The 14355-nt window shown below is 45.9% G+C and overlaps 1 protein-coding gene across 1 annotated transcript in view; it reads left to right on the top strand.

Moving 5' to 3' along the window:
* LOC115150774 (leucine-rich repeats and immunoglobulin-like domains protein 1) overlaps window positions 1–14355 on the top strand; it is a 51190-nt gene that overhangs the window by 16783 nt on the left and 20052 nt on the right. Inside the window, exons 3-8 of the mRNA XM_029694440.1 lie at window positions 676–750; window positions 10458–10595; window positions 10743–10886; window positions 12085–12228; window positions 12516–12659; window positions 13918–14061. Coding sequence (XP_029550300.1) covers window positions 676–750; window positions 10458–10595; window positions 10743–10886; window positions 12085–12228; window positions 12516–12659; window positions 13918–14061 — 789 coding nt within the window. The remainder of the gene's footprint in view (window positions 1–675; window positions 751–10457; window positions 10596–10742; window positions 10887–12084; window positions 12229–12515; window positions 12660–13917; window positions 14062–14355) is intronic.

The following is a 14355-nucleotide window of genomic DNA, read 5'->3' as shown; positions in this document are numbered from 1 at the left end:
GTCTGTCTGGCTGTGTGTCTATGCAGTGTTGTGTGTTGTGTGTTTAGGCTAATAAAATGCTTTCTTTTAGCGATAGACCTTACTGGACAGTACCCTGAACAAACTCTGCAGTAGATCGGCATCTCACACAATCACTTACACTCACCGTATTAGTCAGGCCCCTTACTGATATACGGTACAGCAGTCTTCATTGACATTTATTCTCAGTCACATGCACTATACATTATCTTATCCTTGGATGTATTGTTTTGAAATTAGTCCAATTGAGGATGTTAAGCTTTCTCCATCACCTGACACCACGCAGGCTGAAACCTGTCTTGTGAATATCTGATACGCTCAAGAGGGTCTATCTCAACCCAGGCATGGAGGGCACAGACACTGACACCTGTCAGAGCCCAAGCACACACACTAGCCTGACACCGCTTCACCCATCCATGTTTTTACCCGCAAGCAATTCAGTTGTTTATGAATGATTCAGATGCACTCTGACACCATGTGGATCCGCTTCCTTATTAGTCTACGACACTATGAGGAAACCTCATGTCCTCAAGTTCACTTCCAAATACAACTTGGTCAGCCAATTCACTGCAGTGTTCTCTCAATACAGTGTTCTGTTACTTTCTCCTTTCCATCCATTCTGTCCTCTTAACATCACTGCTTCTATGTTTCCCTCAGGCGCCTGGACCATAATGAGCTGACGTCCATCCCTGATCTAGGACCGGCTGTGTCTAAGATCGCTTCCCTCTACCTGTGAGTACACATTTAATTTACCACCATGGGGATGTCAAGCTGGCATCACACTGTGCCTCACCGAATTGTCAATGTTTGTTTGAGTGCAAGTTTAGTTATGACCAAGGATACTAGTGAGACACTGTTTCTAGTTGAATTGCTGTGCTATGACGGCAGTATGGTGTAACGTTGACCGTGCAGAGCATTAAGAAGGTGCTCCAGAGTTCTATCCTGGTTAAAGTTGTGAAACTCTGCCTGGGGGGACTGCCTAAGCTGGCATCTCACAGGAGATTTACTGCCCTATTTGGGAAGAGCTGCTGTGTGTGTGTGCTATGTGTCACAGCTGTGAGCCTAGTGCCCCCTTGACAGACAGACACACAATTGTGACACTGTCCTGCTTGCTTGGCCTACAGAGTAAGTAAGTACTTGTTGTTTTCCCGACAGTTCACCTCTCATGGTGGCTAAGGAACATTCAATCATCTCACTCAACCTCAAACAGGAGAGAAAGCCCATAGGTTCTGTCTTAACCGTTACCATTAAAGACAATTTGCAGCCTGCTTGTCTGTTGGTATAACACCCACTTCAATGCGCTCACTTGTGGTTGTAACAGTCCAGCAGGTTCCTGGGAAACTGACCATCACTATGCATCACTTTCAGTGTTCGTAATAGTCATCCCTACTTCTCCCTATGTATCATCCGTCGGCCCCTCAAAATAGGCTGTGTAGTGTTCTCACTGTAACTGTCTCTAAGCACTTTCTGTCAGATTGTGACAAAGTTCTAATTCGGCGATATGTGAATCTTCCTGTCAAACATTAGGATACAGTTGAAGTCGGAAGTTTACATACACTTTGGTTGGAGTCATTAAAACTCGTTTTTCAACCACTCCACAAATTTCTTGTTAACAAACTATAGTTTTGGCAAGTTGGTTAGGACATCTACTTTGTGCATGACACAAGTCATTTTTCCAACAATTGTTTACAGACAGATTATTTCACTTATAATTCACTGTGTCACAATTCCAGTGGGTCAGAAATTTACATACACTAAGTTGACTGTGCCTTTAAACATCTTGGAAAATTCCAGAACATTATGTCATGGCTTTAGAAGCTTCTGATAGGCTAATTGACATAATTTGAGTCAATTGGAGGTGTACCTGTAGATGTATTTCAAGACCTATCTTCAAACTCCGTGCCTCTTTGCTTGACATCATGGGGAAATCAAAAGAAATCAGCCAAGACCTCAGAAAAAAAATTGTAGACCTCCACAAGTCTGGTTCATCCTTGGGAGCCATTTTCAAATGCCTGAAGGTACCACGTTCATCTGTACAAACAATAGTACGCAAGTATAAACACCATGGGACCATGCAGCCGTCATACCGCTCAGGAAGGAGATGCGTTCTGTCTCCTAGAGATGAACGTACTTTGGTGCGAAAAGTGCAAATCAATCCCAGAACAACAGCAAAGGACCTTGTGAAGATGCTGGAGGAAACGGGTACAAAAGTATCTATATCCACAGTAAAACGAGTCTTATATCGACATAACCTGAAAGGCCTCTCAGCAAGGAAGAAGCCACTGCTCCAAAACCGCCATAAAAATGCCAGACTACGGTTTGCAACTGCACATGGGGACAAAGATTGTACTTTTTTGAGAAATGTCCTCTGGTCTGATGAAACAAAAATAGAACTGTTTGCCCATAATGACCATCATTATGTTTGGATGAAAAAGGGGGAGGCTTGCAAGCCCGAAGAACACCATCCCAACCTTGAGGGCACGGGGGTGGCAGCATCATGTTGTGGGGGTGCTTTGCTGCAGGAGGGACTGGTGCACTTCACAAAATAGATAGAATCATGAGGGAGGAAAATTAGGTGGATATATTGAAGCAACATATTAAGATGTCAGTCAGGAGGTAAAAGCTTGGTCGCAAATGGGTCTTCCAAATGGACAATGACCCCAAGCATACTTCCAAAGTTATGGCTTAAGGACAACAAAGTCAAGGTATTGGAGTGGCCATCATAAAGCCCTGACCTCAATCCTATAGAAAATTTGTGGGCAGAACTGAAAAAGCGTGTGCGAGCAAGGAGGCCTACAAACCAGACTGTTACACCAGCTCTGTCAGGAGGAATGGGTCAAAATATACCCTACTTATTGTGGGAAGCTTGTGGAAGGCTACCCAAAACGTTTGACCCAAGTTAAACAATTTAAAGGCAATGCTACCAAATACTAATTGACTGTATGTAAACTTCTGACCCACTGGGAATGTGATGAAATAAATTTAAAGCTGAAATAAATCATTCTCTCTGCTGTTATTCTGACATGTCACATTCTTAAAATAAATTGGTGATCTTAACTGATCTAAGACAGGGAATTTTTACTATAATTAAATGTCAGGAATGGTTCAAATTTATTTAGCTGAGGTGTATGTAAACTTCTGACTTCAACTGTATGTTGGAGGTTGAGTTTGAAGAAGAAAAATCTGCTTTGTTTTCTGTAAGTTTTCATTGCCTTTTAAAGTATTCTGCTTGATTCTAGGTCACTGTTAAGCCTCAACAAGGTTTTCAGTTAGGCTGTTTGAAGTGACTGCTAGTTCAGGAGACTGCGGTTCGTAGCTCTACTCTCTGCTCGGGACAAGCTTCTTTTTTTGGCCTGATTCTCAGCCTGTTGCTATGGGAAGCTCAGTGCATGATGGGAAGAGGCATATCTTTCCAAAGCTGCAGAGCTGAAAGGAGTAGAACTTGCAGCTGGAGCTGTCACTCACAGGGCTTACTGTAAAAAGGTGACAGGAAGGGTTGGGGGATAGGAAAAGGGCTGGCTCAGGATGACATCACTGTTCGAGGTGGGAAGTACTGGAGCTCAGGTTATGCCCACAAGTAACCCCACCTCACTAGCTCCCTGTCTGCTCCCCCCCACCTTCTGTTCTGTTTGTTAGGCAGATCCTGGCTGGATGGAAGTGGGGACTAAATTCCTCTGCCCGTGGTGGAGAGCGACAGGAATGCTGTCAGACAGCAGTGCTGTGTGAGACTGCAGCCGCAGAGCGCGGGGGGGGGGAAGAGAGAAAGGGTGCTAGAACAGAGGGTTGTCTGTCACCATCCCCTGACCTGCGCTGGCTTCTCTCTGGGCTGAGAGGAGAGGAAGAGCTGATGGCCACAGTGAGACCAGCCTCTGTGCTCCACTCTTATGTTAGCCCTTCAACCAGCTGGCCTCCTCTCCTCCAACAGAGTTTCTGAAGCAGCGTGTGGTGATTCTCTCTGACAAGACCAGGCACTTTTTTGTTTTCTCTTTGTCTCGCTACCTCTCTCTCCCCATATCACTCGTCAGACAACCCTCTGACAGACAACCCTCTGGGGCTCCCAGAGGGTTGTCTGTCACAGAGGGTTGTCTGTCACCATCCCCTGACCTGCGCTGGCTTCTCTCTGGGCTGAGAGGAGAGGAAGAGCTGATGGCCACAGTGAGACCAGCCTCTGTGCTCCACTCTTATGTTAGCCCTTCAACCAGCTGGCCTCCTCTCCTCCAACAGAGTTTCTGAAGCAGCGTGTGGTGATTCTCTCTGACAAGACCAGGCACTTTCTTGTTTTCTCTTTGTCTCGCTACCTCTCTCTCCCCATATCACTCGTTCTCTCTCCCACACGCCCAACAGTTCTTTTGATCCTCTAACTTGTGGAGTTCATCATGCAGATCAGCCAGTCAGAGCGGCCCTAACCAGCTAATCTGTGTTGCCGCGGGGCTTTGGCTTGGATTAATCACTGCTCTCAGATCAGCCAGTCAGATCAGCCATGGCCCCACCCCGGCCTGGGGCTCCCACACTCCCACAATGCACCTGGCATCCTGCTCTCCCAGAATGCAGCAGGGCTCCCACGCTCCAACAATGCCACAGCAGGCCACCAAACCCCCATAGAATCACATGGGCCAGGGGAGAGTGAGACTTCTCCATTGTCCGGCATCCGCCCTTCCAACTTCAAAGAGAGTTGTCAAAACAACTCCATGAAAATCACATGGTTAATGGGATGAAATGATTTAAAATAACTGTTCTATTGTCTTCATTCCCAACATCAAAACGAGGTAGAATCCACAAAGATCACAGTGGAAATGGGAGAATGGGCAGTAGTGTAAATGCTTTTATTATCAGCACCCTCAACATCAAAAGCGGTGTCAAAACCGACCCTAGGAAAATCAAATGGCTAAATGGATGATGTGATTTGGAATAAAGGGATCTGTTGAATGTACCCCAGACATCAAAGAGAGGGGGAAAGCCAACCCCCAATATTGCATTGGCAATGAGATAATCAGTTTTATTAACAAACGTATTGTCTGCATCCCCCAACATCAAACACAGCCCCCGTCCCAGTCCCCACCTCTCCCCTCGCCCATCCTCTGACTGTCACACAGCTGGACTATTCTGGCTGTGGGAGTTAAGGAGAGTAAGAATGAGGAACTGTACTTGGAGGGAGAAGAGAGGGGAAGGGAGAGCGGGACATTGTAGTCAGCATCTGAGAGACAGAGAGATCCAAGCCAGCCTCGCCCTCCTGCTTGAGCCAAGACTGCCTAGTTTTTCCCAGCAAGGGTCAGCAGCTGTTGACCCTTCCTCACCCTCCCTCCTCACCCCTCCCTCCCTCTTCAGTAGAGCCTCAGTTCTCCCCCTGTCAGTCAGTCTCCCTAAGCCCTCCTCTCTGTCTCTGGGCTTCCCAGGGGCTTCATGCAGGTCAGGGAGGAGAGGGAGGGCCTGAGACTCATCCTAAACCCTTTTCACCACTGTTTATCCAGGTGGGCTCTGGGCTGCTGTGGGACTCCACTCCCCTCATGGCCCAGAGTAAAGGGTCTACAGAGAGTCTTACTTGACCATCTGTGTGTGTGTGTGTGTGTGTGTGTGTGTGTGTGTGTGTGTGTGTGTGTGTGTGTGTGTTTTTGTGTTTTGCTGCAGTTTGACTGCCGGAACACCTGTCTGGAAACACCAGAGGACAAACGTCCAATTTTACCAAACACTGTTTGATGCTGGGTCTGGGAGTCGACTCTAAATGAGGTTCCTTGTGTCGTTTAACTCATGGCATGGGCTTTATTTGAAGTCAAATGTTATGTTGATTTCAGTTAGTGAAGAGACTAGGAATGGAACTGACCCTGATCCTCTTGAGGAGACAGGAATTCCAGGCAGGGATCAGCAGTTCCTGACATGTGCGTGCTGTTGGGTTCAGGTCACATGGAGGGTTGTGTGTGGTGTCAGAGAAGGGGGTCAGTAACACTAGCCGTAGTGGCAGGGAGGTGCTACCAGGGCTGGGGGTGTATACCGTATTTTAGTATAGAACGATGTTGATGCATGTACAGGTTGGGGTTTTTAACGTTACCTTGTATGACAGTATATCAATGTTTGGTTTGTTAATTGTGTTACGCTACTAAGCCGTGTGTAATGTCCGTTTTTATAGTTTGCTCTGTTTGCTACTTACGTTGTCTCTCTCTCTCCCTCCCTCCTTCCACACACACCAAGCCCCACCCGGTCACACATGGAAAGCAGGTTTTACTCTACCACGAGTCACAACTACTTGCAGTTCACATGCAGTGACAGTCTGCATGGTCAATGCTGCAGATGCAACAAGATGTTGGTGAATACTATGCTGCTTACCACTTTGCTGAATATAATTTCTTTAAAATTTAAATGTAACCTTTAACTAGGCATGTTCTTATTTACAATGAAGGCCAAACCCGGACGACGCTGGGCCAATTGTGTCCGCCCTATGGGACTCCCAATCTCGGCTGGATGTGATACAGCCTGGATTCGAACCAGGGACTGTAATGATGCCTCTTGCACTGAGATACAGTGCCTTAGACCGCTGCGCCACTCGGGAGCCCAAAATTACCCATTAGTTTGTGTATCTTACGGTCTGCAAACAGCTAGTTTCTCTTCTTAGCAAGTTGTGGCAAAAATAAATTGTCAGCCGTTAATGCTAATCCCCAGCTAGGTAACTAGCTAAATGTACTTAGTCCGAGCAAAGTTAGCTAGCTAACACAGCCTGATACCAGTGCTAGTGTAGGCCTAAATTAGCATGTTGTTTGTGCAACGGTAGATATAGTCTAAAGCAGAGAAGAAAAGGGAAAGAGCGCATATTTTAGCCACATCAAAGCTATATCAAGTAAGAGAAGGCATTTAACCTCACTAGGATAGGGGGCAGCATTCGGAAGTTTGGATGAAACGCGTGCCCAGAGTAAACTGTCTGCTACTCAGGCCCAGAAGCTAGGATATGCATATTATTAGTAGATTTGGATAGAAAACACTCTGAAGTTTCTAAAACTGTTTGAATGATGTCTGTGAGTATAACAGAACTCATATGGCAGATGAAAACCTGAGAAAAATCCAACCAGGAAGTGGGAAATCTGAGGTTTGTAGTTTTTCCAAGTGATTGCCTATCCAATGTACAGTGTAAATTTGGTCAGATTGCACTTCCTAAGGCTTCCACTAGATGTCAAGTCTTTAGAACATTGTTTCAGGCTTCTATTGCATTTACATTACATTTACATTTAAGTCATTTAGCAGACGCTCTTATCCAGAGCGACTTACAAATTGGTGCATTCACCTTATGATATCCAGTGGAACAACCACTTTACAATAGTGCATCTAAATCTTTTAATGGGGGGGGGGTTAGAAGGATTACTTTATCCTATCCCAGGTATTGCGAAAGGGGAGTGAATAAGACCAGTCACAGTAACCGCCTCAGCTGAAAGCCTTTAGTTGTTGATCGCGCACAGCCGTGAGCGCAAGCTCCGTTCCCTTTCCTTTCTAAAGGAATTGTCCGGTTGGAATATTATTGAAGATTTATGATAAAAACATCCTAAAGATTGATTATATACATCGTTTGACATGTTTCTACGAACTGTAATGGAACTTTTTTGACTTTTCGTCTGGACTTAGTGCTCGCGCCTTGTGCATTTGGAATGGTGAACTAAATGCGCAAACAAAAAGGAGGTATTTGGACATAAAGATGAACTTTATTGAACAAAACAAACATTTATTGTGGAACTGGGATTCATGGGAGTGCATTCCGATGAAGATCATCAAAGGTAAGTGGATATTTATAACACTATTTCTGACTTTTGTTGACTCCACAACATGGCGGGTATCTGTATGGCTTGTTTTGCTGGCTGAGCACTGTACTCAGATTATCGCATGGTGTGCTTTCACCGTAAAGCTTTTTTGAAATTTGACACAGCGGTTGCATTAAGGAGAAGTTTATCTATAATGTAACAACTAATTAGGGTCCATTGGAAAACACTGACCAACACTTTGGTTCCTACCCTGTCACAATAACCCCTCCCTGGCTTTTTCATTTGTTGTCATGTCAAACAACACGGTATTCAAAGTGCCCACTATATTCCAACTTTTGGTTGACGTTTTACTGAACAGTATAAAACAGAATGGACAAAGCTCCATTTCAAAACACTTAATGTGTATGTTGCCACCCTAGGGTCATGCACTACTTTTATTATTCACAAAAGAGAAAATACCGTCAAATACAGTCAAAAGTGCGTGAAATATTGTTATGTGACATTTTGGCCATATTGCCCCGCCTTACTGTGGTATGTGTATCATTGAGCACAGGCTTTCATCCCTGCTCGGGTAGCACTGGCCTTCACTGGCTCCACCTGCAATGGCAGGCTGAGGAAGAGTCAACCATTTGGACAACCTAAAAGAAGTCTGTTTCCTGTCTGTGTCTGTGTGGAATTGTCTGTGTTTTGTATCTGTCTGTTCACGTGTTTATGTGTGCATAGGTCTATATACATCTGTGTGGGAGTTTTGTCTTTGTACTGTCTGTGTGTATGTCCTTGTGTGTGTGTGTGTGTGTGTGTGTGTGTGTGTGTGTGTGTGTGTGTGTGTGTGTGTGTGTGTGTGTGTGTGTGTGTGTGTGTGTGTGGCGCAGGGGAGGTCTGTATGCACATGTGTGTGTCTTTTTGTTATTTGCCCCTGTGCCAGTACTGGGTATAGGTACACAGGGGCAAGTGACTGGGATTCCTGTGCAGCTCTGTCCCTGTCCATCTGTCTGTCTGCAGGCTGTAGCTCAGAGGTGGATTTTTCCCATTCCTTCCAGCCAACACCAAAATAAACCACAGATGTGGAGAGAGACTGTGACCGACCATTCCTGCAGAGCAGAGAGCATGCCAAAATAAAAATGAGCTTTTTAAAAACTCTTTCTCAGGCCTCCTACTGCAGGTTTAACTGGCCTGTCAGAAGGGACAGAGTTAGACAGTACTTAAAATGTATGTCCTTTCGTATAGCATTTGATTTGGAAGTAGTCGGTTACATGTAACACCAATAAACAAGTTATAAACATCATAGTCACAAAAAAGACCTTCTCTGATGAAGCTGTGCTTGGATCTAAGTTTGTTGTAGTAAGACACTGTTGCTCAGGGTTGAGTTGTCTGTTGGGTTGGGTTGGTGACTGTTGGTTAGGGTTGGGTTGGTGTCTGTTAGTTGGGTTGGTGACTGTTGGTTAGGGTTGGGTTGGTGTCTGTTGGTTGGGTTGGTGTCTGTTGGTTACCTTTACTTGAGCCCAAGCATCAGTATCAGTGTATGTTGACCTCGGCTTGTCAAACTCTCAATAAGAATTAGTTCTTAACTGACTTGCCTAGTTAAATAAAGGTTAAATATTTTTTTAAGTGGCTACAACTTTGCTTCATCCAAGGGCTCTAAGAGAATAATTGGCTCATCAATCCAGAATGTTCCATGACTTGGCTGTTGGTGTCAGTCCGCAGGTGCCCTTGGGAGAGTTTGGAGAGGACCAGGGTTTCTTTGTAGACTCTCAAAATCCACGTTTTCCCCTGAAGCAGGGATACTCTGTGGGCTCTGTTCCTGAGTGGGTTTGGAGAAGAGGAGCGTTTGTGTGTGCTTTACTACTGCTTCTATAACAAACATCTGAAATTGGTTGATAAGACTAGAAGCTTTGTTGTTCTTCTCCTGGTGTTCCTCTCCTCAGGAGTTGAACACATCTTATCCCCTGAAGGTACACTGAACAAAATATATATATATATAAGCAACATGTAAAGTGTTTCATGAGCTGAAATAAAAGATCCCAGAAATGTTCCATTTGCACAAACATCCCTGTAAGTGAGCATTTCTCCTTTGCCAAGATAGTCCATCCACCTGACAGGTGTGGCATATCAATAAGTTGATTAAACAGCATGATCATTACACAGGTGCACTTTGTTTTGGGGACAATAAAAGGCCACTCTAAAATGTGCAGTTTTGTCACACAACACAATGCCACAGATGTCTGAAGTTATGAGGGAATGTGCAATTGGCATGCTGACTGCAGGAATGTCCAACAGAGCTTTTGCCAAAGAATTGAATGTTCATTTCACTACCATATGCTGCCTCCAACGTTGTGTTAGAGAATTTGGCAGTACATCCAACCAGCCTCACAACAGCAGACCATGCCAGCCCAGGACCTCCACATCCAGCTTTTTCACCTACAGGATCATCTGGGGGGGAGGGGGGTCTAAGGAGTATTTTGGTTTGTAATAAAACTCTTATGTGGGGGTAAAACATTATGATTGGCTGGGCCTGGCTCCCCAGTGGCTATGCCCCTGCCCAGTCATGTAAAATGCATAGATTAGAGCCTAATGAATTTATTTTAATTCACTGATTTCCTTATATGAACTGTAACTCCGTAAATCTTTGAAATTGTTGCATGTTGCGTTCATATTTTTGTTCAGTATAGTTTTCTCCTAACAGTTTTGTTGTTTTTCTTCCAGACACCACAATAAGATCCGCACCATCGATGGGAGGCGGATGAGAGACCTGATCTCCGTGGAAACACTGGACCTGAGCAACAATGACATCACAGAAGTCAGAGTTCAAGGTTTCCCCGCAGGTCTCCAGATCAAAGACCTGTAAGATCATCCTCTTAGCTCTCATGTCAAACCTTCTCTCCACGTTTCTCCTGTAGGAAATAAGAAGTGCTGTGCCAACGTTATCAGGCTAGGTCTAATTCTTGTCCATTTGAGGATCCCTGACGATGTGCTATTTTTGTCTTCCAGGTACCTGAGCAACAACAAGATACAGTTCCTGGAGGCCGGTGCTCTGGACCAGCTCTCCTCGACCCTGCAGGTTCTGAGACTTAGCCGGAACCGTATCTCTCAGGTCCCTGTCAAAGGCTTCCAGCTGCCCAAGCTCACCCAACTGTGAGTACTGTGCCATACCACCCCCACAGACACCTCTCAGCTCACTGAAAAACATGTTTGTAAACTCTCCCTATTCGCCTTCTAGCCTATCCTCAACCACCATGAGATAAACAACCAAACTGACCCTGGGCCAGTTGTTAAAGAGAGAGTGTATAGTCCCCACACAGACATTGGAGGGAAAAGAACATAGGAAAGTTGGAAAAATCTATGGAGGCTAACTCGTTTGACACAGTCCCATTTGTTGAGGAGAGTGTGAACCTCTCCCCTCCAGTGTAGCAGCATTGGTAACATCAGACCGATACCATGGCTGGTTTTTGTCCACTGTCCTGTGCCCATGATAGTCTAGCGCTCTCCTCTCTCAGAGCCCTGCTCTCTGTCATTGTCTTCCCCTCCCCTGCAGCATGGGGCTAGGGCTGACCCATCCATACCTCAACACTCCCACTCTGGGGAGAAAAGACATGTAACGGGAGTCTCCTCCATTGTAGACATGGCTCCCTTCTCTCCACAGCCCTCCCAGTTTTATCAGGTGGGTATTGTTCCAACAGGTGTTCCCGGTGACACTGTATCTGAGAATGCTTGTGGCAACATGGAGGACACACAAAGACGCTGTGTGGATGTTTATTGTTCTGCTGTGCTCCTGGGCTGTGATGTTAAAGCTCACACGCCAGCGCCACCGATCCACTGGTACAAAGCTATCGCAGAACTCTTTTGATACAGAAGGCAAAGGGCTTTTTATCTCGCAGGGTCATTTGTATTTTTCCCTTTGCGTGTCCCAGTGAGATTACTCTAAGTACATTCAGAGGTTAACTGTTTACAGTCCATTCTCAACAGATGTGGTCCTATTTTAGTTTGAGAAGTGAATGCAGATGCCCTGCCCTACAAGTCGGTGCTGTTTGAATGTTTTTTTTTTGATGACTTAGTCGCTCCTCTAGTTAACCCTAGCATTGTTAATGAAGATTTGGATCATGTGTTGGGGTGCCCAGGTCAGAACGTGACCCTAGTCTGTAAACCCTCACCTCAGCTGTCAGGGGTACACATCGCTGGCCACAGGTGGAATAGATACCACTTGTGGAATGCCACTTATGTTTTTGTGGGGCCGGATGGTGTTAGTGTTACTTCAGAGTTTTGTGACCTACCTGAAGGTCCATCTCTCTCTCTCTCTCTCTCTCTCTCCTTGCTGTGTTGTCCCGTCCTCCAGTGAGCTGAACAGGAACCGTGTGAGGCAGGTGGAGGGGCTGACCTTCCAGGGCCTGGCCAGTCTGGAGGTCCTCAAGCTGCAGAGGAACAACATCAGCAAGCTCACCGACGGAGCCTTCTGGGGCCTGGCCAAGATGAAAGTGCTGTAAGTAACATACAAACATACTGCTCCTAACTCCCTGCCTGGCCTTGAGGACTTATTCAGATCAGTTGCTCTCAATAACTTGTAGGACCACTTTCTCCTACTCCACTCATAGGAGTTTCCACTCTTAACAATTGTTTCACAAGCAACTCTATGCTCTATTCTTATGAGCTAAACTATAAAAATGTGATTGGACAACCTGTAATGTCCTTTCTCTTGTTTGATACCAAACTACATTACCCCTAATGCCTAGTCTGAACCTGTTTATGTGACCAACTCCTCCCCTGCAGTCACCTGGACTACAACAGCCTGAGGGAAGTGAACAGTGGCTCTCTGTACGGCCTGTCCTCTTTGCTGCAGCTCTTCCTCAGCAACAATTCCATCTCCCACATCAACCCAGATGGCTGGAGGTTCTGCCAAAGGCTACGGGAACTGTGAGTATTCTGAGTGCCACATCAGAAACCTCCAAACCCAGGTTAACCATAGCACTAAAAACCTCCCAACCCTTGTAACTATAGCAACCAGCCCTACCTCATCCCCTAGCCTTCAGCTCCGGACCACAAGGTCTTACCCACAGCCTCCAACCATCAACCCCCTGTCTCATCTCGTTGTTCCCCTACCACAACCTATACCTGAACCTGTTCCCCGTCGCGCCCCTCCGTTTACCTTCACCAGAGCTACATGAGTCACTTAGCGTTCAATACCACACGATAAGCCTGTTTATCCCATAATAAGCGGTAGGATTGACAGTACTTAAGCCCTCTCTGTATTCCCATCTCTCAGTCAGGTTGGTAAAGAGCGTGTAACCCTCTGTTGGTATGGATACAGGGTAATTGCAGGGGGATCTCCCTGTCTAATGAAGGAGATATTATTATTACTACGACAACCTGTGGTTGTTTGACATACTTTAACCACTGTACTACTGTGGAGCTCAGCTCTGATCAGGCGTCGCTAACTGTACCATAAGGCTGTCTGTCAGGCTCCTGTGTGTCTGCGCACTGTCACTGTGTGTGTGTGTGTGTGTGAGAGAGACAGATTGCTCTGTGTATCTGTGTTGCCGACTCACTGCACTCAGCGCGAGTCCGGGGTTATATGATTTTATTAGCGGGGCCATGATGACTGTGATATCAGAAGGATACCGGAGGATAGTGGCTCGGTTAGCCCTCTGGTGTAGCAGAGAAGCTGTCTTTATGACCTGCCTGTTATTACATTCCGGATGAGACTGCAGCCTGCCTGACGGGGCATCACAGAGACTGACCACACATGACTGACCACCCTAGCCCCCCTCAGAGAGGCGAAGCCCAGTCACTCACACGACAGACCATTTGAACACGCTCCCTGATAAACAAGACATATTTATCACCACTGACACACCGTGTACCTACTTAGACAAGACCATAACTCTGGGAAAAGATGCCTTGAGAAGTGTCCATTTGTCCAACCGGAAATGTACATGAATTTTAAATGGTTTGTGTCCTGACTCCTTATCAAGCATGATAGGAAACTGCTGTGGATGAACAGATATTGAGCTGACGCCACAGTGGAAAAATACATCCAGAGGCACAAAGACATTGAATAAAGCTATATAAAGTAGAGAATAATGACGTCGGGTAGGTTACCGTAGTGCTGTGCCAACTTGTCCTTCTGGCCCAAGCCTTACACCATATGTATCTCTCTCCTCTCCTCCTGCAGGAATCTGTCCTACAACAACCTGACTCGTCTGGATGAGGGCAGCCTGGCGGTGCTGGGGGACCTCCACACCCTCCGTCTGGGGCACAACGCCATCAGCCACATCACCGAGGGGGCCTTCAGAGGCCTCAAGGCCCTGCGCCTCCTGTAAGTCGTCCTCCTGACTGCTCCCAGAGCACACACAACTATGGTTCCACACTGTAGATTCATCTTATGTGACTCATTTAAGAACAATACAATATTGGCATCTGCAAATGTATTCATGTGGATTCAATATTCAATATAGCTTCATTAAGCCCCTCAGGAGCCATTTAGAAAGTGAGGTTAGCTGCTGTTTGGTGTTTAGACCATTGCTTCAAAACAGATCTAGTTTGTGTCCATGCAATATCAATGTGTATCTGTTTACCAGGTGTGCATGCGTCACTATTGTCACAGTTTCAA

This window comes from Salmo trutta, chromosome 16 (genome assembly GCF_901001165.1).
Source record: "Salmo trutta chromosome 16, fSalTru1.1, whole genome shotgun sequence".
Classification (NCBI taxonomy): domain Eukaryota; kingdom Metazoa; phylum Chordata; class Actinopteri; order Salmoniformes; family Salmonidae; genus Salmo; species Salmo trutta.
The sequence above is the reverse complement of the archived record's forward strand: the minus strand, read 5'-3'. Positions and strand labels throughout refer to the sequence as shown.